The sequence below is a fragment of the Parasteatoda tepidariorum genome, chromosome 2 (assembly GCF_043381705.1).
Source record: "Parasteatoda tepidariorum isolate YZ-2023 chromosome 2, CAS_Ptep_4.0, whole genome shotgun sequence".
NCBI classification, from domain to species: Eukaryota; Metazoa; Arthropoda; class Arachnida; order Araneae; family Theridiidae; genus Parasteatoda; species Parasteatoda tepidariorum.
Genome location: NC_092205.1, coordinates 22,420,038 through 22,429,406, shown reverse-complemented (window position 1 = coordinate 22,429,406; position 9,369 = coordinate 22,420,038). Strand labels below are relative to the sequence as shown.

The 9,369-nt window shown below is 29.6% G+C and overlaps 1 protein-coding gene across 1 annotated transcript in view; it reads right to left on the bottom strand.

Moving 5' to 3' along the window:
- Positions 1-3,284: 3,284 nt before the first annotated feature.
- Positions 3,285-9,369, bottom strand: part of LOC107436865 (glycoprotein 3-alpha-L-fucosyltransferase A-like) — an 11,388-nt gene continuing 5,303 nt past the window's right edge. Inside the window, exon 2 of the mRNA XM_016048690.3 lies at positions 3,285-4,712. Coding sequence (XP_015904176.1) covers positions 3,432-4,682 — 1,251 coding nt within the window. The 5' untranslated portion in view covers positions 4,683-4,712 and the 3' untranslated portion in view covers positions 3,285-3,431. The remainder of the gene's footprint in view (positions 4,713-9,369) is intronic.

Sequence of the window (9,369 nt, the reverse complement as noted above, 5' to 3'; positions counted from 1 at the left end):
ACTACCTGATTGACTGACACCCTCAGGACCAGGGAAAAGATCAAGGGATCTTTTCAAGTCTTAAGTTTCCGTGCTTAAACTTTGAACGCAATGATTAAAATTACTCAAAATAATAGTAGCTACACTAGTTATTTGTAAATTTACACTTTTGTTTTATTATCTATCCTATATAGCAATGAAATATCATGATAAAAAAATGACTCTATTCCTTTTTGTTTAAGTGTCCTCATTTAGCTACTATGTTTTGGAATCATCCTCACAAAAGTAATTTCGTAGCCCCAACTGAAACATTATAAAACACTTTTAACATATGCTAAAAAAGGGTTGTCGGATAATCAAAATGTGGTATGTTCGGACGTTGGATGATAGGTTTCCAACTGTATTAATTATTATACATACCGGAATGTTTAAAAGTCAAATGCAATGATGTAATCGTGAGAAATATGCAGTGCTGTGTGCAATAAAAATATGCGTGCAATTAAAAATTATCTTATCAATCTCTGCTAGATTGGCTGTGGGTTATAGCTCAAATATTAAAATTGAAATTTAAAATAAGATGCTTGAGGCATCAAAGAGAGATTATTTTTTCAAACTTTATTTTTTCTCTGGAAATACAAGTGTCATACATGCAGGATTTTTATTTCTAATTGTAATTGTTATGGGTTTATTTTAAGATAAAATTAGGAAATTATATAACTGGCTAGTAGCCAGTTATATAATTTTTAACAATTGCCACACCTCAAAACGCATGGAAACTTTTTAAAAAATTGAAAATTTTAAATGATTTAAAAAGCTGTGGATATTAATAATGTAAGATATTTCTTTTGAACCCTTTTTCAAAATATAGTAAAAAAACAAAAAATTACTCTGTTCGTTTAAAAAATAATGAAAAATTTTCAAAAACTTGAAATAAAATAATTATCAGTAGATTGTAATATATTCACAATAATTCAATATTTATTAAAGAATAATAAAATGAAAATCTTGTTTGTGTTTAACAAAAAGAAATGTTGATTGCCTGACGTTTTTTTAATTTTTTATTAAATTTCGTTACAGTATGAATGGTGGCGATCGTGTATGGGTGATTCTCACGAAATATGACATTTTTGTAACTTGCTCCAAAATCTAATACTATACTACTAAAAGAACTTTTTTTCAAAATTTTAATAAATAGTATTGCTGTTAGCATTTTAAAGTGACCTTCTACTAACATGGACTGTTTTGTATAATTATAGAATTTAATTGAATTTCAAAATGTCATGTGTTTGGTATGTCACAAACAATATTTCCAATACTTACTAGCTTCTAAACTTTGTATACATTTTTCAATATCTAATTTTTTTAAATCTCAACTGTTGCAAGCATTTCTAGAATATACGCAGAGGGTATTATTTTCAAAAACTTAGTTTGAAATAATTTTTTTCTGACAATAATTTGTTTGTCATTTTCCTGGCTTCTTTTATTTTGTGACGTATGATCAAAATAGATTGAGTCAGCAATCAATATCTTGTGTTCATAGATTGATTAGATATCATCCTATCTGAACATATCTTGTTGCATGAATATAGAACCAACTTTCTGATTCAAAATCTATTTTAAAAAAAATTTCAAGGTGAGTAGGTTTTTATGTTGTCATTTTCCTGTCTTCTTGAAATCATTAATAACATAAAGTACATAGATTTATTTGATTTATATCAAGAAATCCTGCTGTTTTCTGCGAAATGTAAACGTCTTAGGCCAAAATGTTAAATTAAAGTAAAGTTAAATGTTATAAAATGGCAAATTTGTCATTATCCTGGCTTATGACTGCCAGGACATAGACGTGTTACCAGAAATTTTTTTAAACAGTCATTTGTAACTGTAAAGAGGAAAAGCAAATATGTACTTAATACCAAGTTTATGATTGTAATATGCTGGAATGTAATCAAAGTTATTTATTATTTAATAATTGATTATTATACTCAATATTATTCTGTACATATCAGCAACAAAAACATTTTTGATTCTTTTTACAGTGGATAAAAAGAATTAATTTAAGCAATTTATGGTCCATCTAACATAAAGCTTAATTTGAGTTACTTACTATTAGCTTAAAATGACTGTTTTTTAAATTTCTAAGCTAATATCGTCGCTTTGAAACTTAATCGTGGTAACTCAAAAAAAGCAAGTTTTTCAGGAGAGCGATTTTTAACTTTCTGCGCTAATGCGAATCGCGCTAAAGCGATAACGATTTATCTGCTCTCTAAATTAATTTTATGGAACTATGAAGATAACATGTTTTTTTCTCTAAAAGGGTGATTTGTTTTACACAAAATGACCCAAACATCTCATTTTTCTATTTTTTGGAGTTATTACGGTTTAGTTTCAAAGAGACGATTATGTCATTTTCTTGGCATTCAAGATTTGGTGAATTTCTATTTTAATTTTTTTTTCTTGAGCAAATGTCAATAAACTACACTGCTGTCTGTAAGATATTAATAAATGTAACTAAATAAGTATGCAAACAAAATAATAATAATAATTTAAATTATTTTGAAGACTTTAAATTTGAAGAAATTTTTTGGTCCAAATTTTCATGTTTCCAAAGAATCGCCCATATCGAATCGCGCCTGTTCCGCATAGATAAGCGCTTGACTAAGTAGATGCAAGACTACCTATTTTTAGAGCATATACAGAGTTTCATAATCCTTAGTATTTATTTTTAGATCTCTTTCCAAATTTTTAAAAGAAAGAAAAAATCCAAATGTAATATTAAAAAAAGCTAAAAAGAAAACTTTAAATTGGAAGTACTATTAATAAAAAAAACATCAAAGTAGCTATGATAGTAGTAGAGAAAAATTAAAAGATCTTTTTCAGAAAATCCATCTAATTTCTTGTGAAAAATAAACTAGTTTTTATCTTTTGATCCCTGCATCTCTAATAGTAATTCATCGTAATTCAATAAGGCTTTTGTTTTTATGGTTTTAATATAGCCTTTTGTTTTAATTTTTGACAGATTTTAAAAATACATTTGAAGGCGGATATCGCGGAGTTCTTTGTTATAAATAGCATATTATACTAATTAAAATTTAGAATTATAGAGGAATTTATGAAAAACTGCACTTTTTTAAAATTTTCCACAAATATGTATTCAGATCTTGTAGAAAACTTGACATATATGTCAACTTATTTTTGTTCAAATGGCAAGTGAGATAAATGAGTTTCTTTTTCTTGGGAGGGGGGAGGAGACTAGCTCATAGCTTTACATATTTCTGGGGTCATCACATTTTACTCTTTAAAATGATTCCACTCTTTTTTTTTAAATAAAAATTTTTATTAATAAATTACTTTTTACGAATGGTCCACAATAAAAAAATTATAATTTTTCTCTGTGCATCTAGTTAATGACAATGTACAAAAATACAAACTAGAATAAAATCCCTTCAGCACTTTTATTCTTTATTTATGAAAGATTTGTTCATTTTATTCCAGTTTTTACATTGCGCATCACCAAAAATCCATTTATCTACACTTTCCAGTGTTGATTTCTCAATAGGAACATGAAGTTTGTTACACAATTTGCACATCCATGGGTCTAGATAAGCTTTGAAACCTTGTTTTCTTTTCAAATATTCCAAGTATTTCTCATCACTGCTTGCTAAATTCAACAAAGTTTCCGCTAACATTTTAGGTTGTGGAAATTCCGTTGCATCGATATAAGAGTTGAGAGGAACGATTGAAGAGTAATTGGCGCCACCAAACACAACTGGAATAATGTCATAATTGAAAACATTGAAATATTTCTCCGTTACATAATCCTCACAAATCGCATTTTCGAACGACAAATAAAACTTGTAGTTTTTCAAAACTGTCTCGTAACAGATAGATGATTGCGATGGATAACATTTTTTGTTGCCACATCTCCCATAAATATCGACATCTATGTGTTTCTGCATTTCTGATACATAATCTTCTCGTTTGCTGTCGGTATTGCAATCGCTGACAAACCAGGCAACCATTTTATCACCTAGCTTGGTCTCGTTGACTTGTGTTGTCTCGTTGACTTTAGAGATGTACCCATACCTGACAACGATGTTTGAATTGCTTTTGTAACCCATCGTCCAATTGAAAACATTGCGCAATTGGAGCATCGGGGTAACTAAATGCCTTTGAACCAACCAAGGCGGCTCCATGTTATAAACTATCCACACTTGTTCAGGAGTTCTAATCGGTGGCATGTCTTTCAACTTGATGTCTATCAAGTGGAAAAGTACGGCATCTGCTTTCAACAAGTTATCTCTATTAAAAGTGGCAACACAGTTCGAATTAGGGCAATTGTGTCGTTTGAAAGTTTTGTTTCCCGGACGTAGAAAATAATAATTGATGGTTTTCTTTATTCTGTTCCATGATGTCCACACCAAAATAAGTTTTGTTTTGTTTGAGTTTTGTGGTTTGAGCAAATCTTTTGGGAAACCTATTTCTCGGGGTTCAAATACTCGATGGAAAGGCATAGCTTTGCCTTTGAATCGTGAAGGCATTGGGACGTGTGTGCCGAGTGGTGGTAAAGGACTAGTTTTGTTACTTGTGTTGGTGTTCTTGGCTTTGGAAGGGTGGCCCCATGGAGAACTTGTTCGTAAAAGATTGTATATGATGCTGAGTAGAAGAATAAAAAGTATTGTTCTTCTGAATTTTTTACTAGGCATTTTTCTTCATTTGTCTTTCAAAGAATGCTCCTGAAATATATACAACAAATCGTCAGTGCCATATTTTTGAAAAAAATTGTATATTTTGTGTAGTAAAAGTGATGAGAAAACTAAATTATAAGTAGAGGTGCTGCCAACTTAAAATTTAGGGGGGAGGAAAATTTCGATTTTGCCGAAGGAAATTTCTAATTGATCCGAATCGTAAATAAGCAATCATTTTTATTCTTATTTAATAAATTTGATTAAAAATGTTCCTGATCATCATAAGTACCTAATTAATTAAAACAACATAAAAAACTATCTGGTAATCATTGACGTGGTTTGCGGTGCTGTTGAAATTTAAGAAATTTATGATTGTAGTTATTGTTGCAATTTTTATTTAAATACCACTAGGAAAAAAATATTCAAGTGTGTCAGCCTAGGAAATAAGTATGATTTGTCTAATACAGTATCAGCTTACAAGCGTAAAACTAATCTTGAAATCAAGTTTACTAACAGCTACGGACATAGATTTGCTATTAATACCAAAGTGAAATAATTTTTATGTATAAAAATCAATCGAATCAAGATCAATTCCCTGAGTGGTTCGGAATCTACTTTAATGCAAAATACGTAGTGGGACATGTATGGCTGGGTAGTTGGTTTAGTGTGATGCGGAGGTCGGTTGCTTACTTAACCACCTGCTTTTTCTTCTAAATTGTGAACGAAATTTTATGGTATTCCCTAAGCTGATGTTATTTTTTAAGTTGAAGGGCCATTGCCCGATATTTCTTATGACCGTTTTCTTCCTCGGATGAAATTAATTCTAAGAAAATAAGCATGTAAGAGTTCAATTTGTGTTTCGTAAAATAATTAGTTTATTGAAGAAAGAAAAGGCTCTTTCTCTTTGGTTGCCAACTCAATAATGTTTTTTTTTTAAAAACGGGAAACGAAGAAAAAAAATTTGTTGTTTCTTTCTGCAATATTTTTCTATTTCCTACTTCGCTTAAGGAGCATTTGTCATCGATTGTCGTAATTTTAGCATTAAAAAAAGTTCACACCGTCAGCGTGGTAATAGCGTCCTTGCATTTACCAAATATATTAAGTTGATTTCCTTTTTTTTCTTTTTTTTTCTTTCGAAATGGATCATGTTTGAAAAAAAAAGTGGTTCATGAAGGATTTTTTTATACATTTAAATGGTTTCAAAATTTTTAAAAATATCAAAAATGTTCCCGGAATTTTCAGAGAGTTCAGGAACATCTTTCACGTGGAGCTAGAAGAAAATTCTAGAATGCAACATGATTGCCGGTAATTTAAATTAATAGAATAGAAACATTTAAAATACACATTTTCAAATAGCTAACTTTCAGCTAGCTACAGTTATCTAAAAATGTTTTTTTATCGGTTTATAAAAACACATAAAAAATCATTTCATCTCACCGGAAAGGTTATTTGATTGAAAGCTCAACGTCTTTCATTCTTCTTAACAGCGTTAATAATTTTAAAGTCTATTCTTCCCCGTATTTTCTGCCACTTCTCCTTTCAATAGAAATGGCTAAAATCACAAAGTATCTCGAAGAAAATATATTATGATTCAAGGCAAAAATATTCTTTCGAGTTTCCGTAAAATATCGAAGATTATCTTCTGTATCTATAGAAATAAATGGAATCTATCGATTTAGGACTTTCTGCTACTGATAGAAATGATAACTAAAATGAGAGGAAGCCTTATATTTATTGAAACCGAGTGAAGATGAAGTATTAAAAAAAATTTTACCCATAAGGAAAAAAAAAAGAGGAAAAAATGCAATAAAAGCCCTTAGACGTTCTGTATATAAAGAATGGGAGTCAGCGTAATAACTGGAAATAAATTGAAAGATGGGATTGGCAATAAATTCTTCTACTTCTATCATTAGGTAACTTTCTGACAGTGGATATAAACAAAGATTTTTGACGTCTTTTGCACAAACTGAATTTTGTGGAAATGGTTTTGCTCATTTAGGAAATAACGAAATGGAACCATTTATCACCGTTCGTAGAGCTTTCTGTTAGGCTTAAGGTTTTTGTGTATTACAGTATTTAGGGTTGGAAGGAAGTAATATGTTTTTTTATTTTAACTTTCTTTTCGAATTTAAAAAGTTTTTCGCTTTCGGATTTTTTTTGCTGATGTTTTGTAATAGGCATTAGACTCGGACTGATAGCACGGGACACTAAATATTTAATTATTTTGAATTTTGTGGAAATGGTTTTGCTCATTTAGAAAGTAACGAAATGGAACCATTTATCACCGTTCGTAGAACTTTCTGTTAGGCTTAAGGTTTTTGTGTATTACAGTGTTTAGGGTTGGAAAGAAGTAATAAGTTTCTTTATGTTAACTTTCTTTTCGAATTTAAAAAGTTTTTCGCTTTCGGATTTATTTTTGTTATTTTGTAATAGGCATCAGACTCCGGCGGAGAGCACGGGACACTAAGTATTTAATTATTTTGAATTTTTGTGGCAATATTAAAGAAGTTATTGATTTCGTAATTTGTAACTTGATTTAGAAAATTTATTAAAAATTTCGAACTTTCTTTAACGAGTTGAATATTGTACGTCTGGTAAATTTTTTTTTAACTGACCTGGTAAATGACCAGTGCTCTGGGCAAAGTACTAATGTCAAAGGCCCTAAATTTTCACCGACTTCTAAACTTTTCAAAAAATGCACGTATAACCAAAAATTTATTTAAATATTAATAGTAAGGTTCCAAATATTATTTACTACTATTATTTACTGCTCATGAATGATTTAATACTGATTCAATCAGTAAAATTTGTATTGTTTCTATTTTGATAAAATTCACCGATGCCTATCTCGAATGAGCTTAAAGTCTATTTGTTACAAGGGAAGTGTAGTAATCAGTTATTCTACAGATTATCTAGGCAAAGTGAAGATTTACTAGGGTGATCGTTAAAGAGCCTAAATATTGTTTCATTTCTTAAATTACAGAGGTATTTTACAAACTACCCAGAAAATCTTTATATTACCTACTAAGCAATCGTAAAAGTGAAAATAAGATCTTCGCTGGATCAATAGCAACGTTTTTGCACGCTATTATTTTTTGCTATCTAATATGGGTGATACTGCTTTCAAACAATCAGCACATTAATTGATCGAATCAATCATCAACAACTGTAAAAACTATAATACAAAGAATCAAATAATTTCAAGTATTATTACAATTTAAAAAAATAACATAAAGTATTTTTTTGTTTGGATTACCCTAACTATTCTGTAGATTAGCCAGGTATTAACGATTAACTTATTAACTGTGTTCGAGCTTTAGCCGTTACACGTTCATATTATAAAAAATTTTAGAAATGTTATTTTAAAGGAAAAGCATACCTAGCGATGTTTCAATAAATTAAGGTAAGTCTGATTTCAATGAACCAATTAGGCGCTAATTTCCATAGAGCAAACCATTAAAATAAATACTACTCTTTTTTAAAAAAATTAAGTAAAAAAGAAATAGTAAACTGAAAATAAATTAATTTTTTTTTTGCAATGACAATTGAGGGCTCTTATAGTGTGGTGCCCTGGGAAAGTGCCCATTTTCCTTATGCCATAATCAGACCCTGGGGAATAGATGTACTGAATTTAAATATATATGAACACCGAAATAAACGTTGAAAGAAGATCTATGTTTGAAAAGTGTCTTTAAAAACTTTGTTTTTTAATTTAGATGTTTCCTATAACGATTGTAAGAACACATCAAACGTCGATTATCTCCTCTGGAATGATTAATATTCGGAATTCAATAATTTATTTTCAGCTCATATAAATTCCATTCCACAATTCAATTTAGAGAGCAAAAAATAGTTTTGTGGTACAAATAACTATAATTGATGGTACAAATAACTATCTAATATTGTAAAAGTAACTAATGTGTTGATTGATAGTGAAAAATATATATCATTATGTAGATTTAAGTGAATGGCATGGGTACGCATAGAAACGTTGCTATTGTTTGAGCAAAGATCTAATGTTTAGTTTAATGAATGTCTAGTTAGTAAATATTGCTTCAGGTAATTTGGTAGTTCGCTGATTACGTAGGCAATTTGAGAAATACAAAAATTTTTGGGCGATTAAGGAATCTTCCTTATTAATCAGCACATAATACAAAGGAACATTAATTTTATTTTATGTTGCATGAAATTTTTTAATCTATCTTTTATATTTTCACGTCGCTAATTTTAAATCTAATCTGTATCCCTCTTCAAGCTATAATTTTTAGTTAATTTTTTATTGAAATATACAACTTTAAAAACGCTATATATAACAGGTGGTCATATATATGTTGCCACAAATTTCAAGGGGAGTTTGATACATTATCGAGATTAATATTGAGCAGGAATCCATGCTCTTGAATGTCGTCATACGCCGTTGGGGGCCTTTCCTATCATGAATTGTTACTTTGGGTAATTGTGAACTGGTTACAATAGGAAAGCTTCCCTATCCGCGTATGACGATATTTCTGAGTATGGGTTCATATGCAATTTTAATCCTGATGGTGAGTCCTAACTCCCCTAAGTTTGTCCCCTAAGTCCTAAGTTTGTCACAATATTTACGCGATCCCCTGTTATATATAACGTGTTTAAACTTATATATTTCTACAAAAAAAAAAAAAAAAAAAAAAAAAAAAAAAAAAAAAAAAAAAAAAAAAAAAAAAAA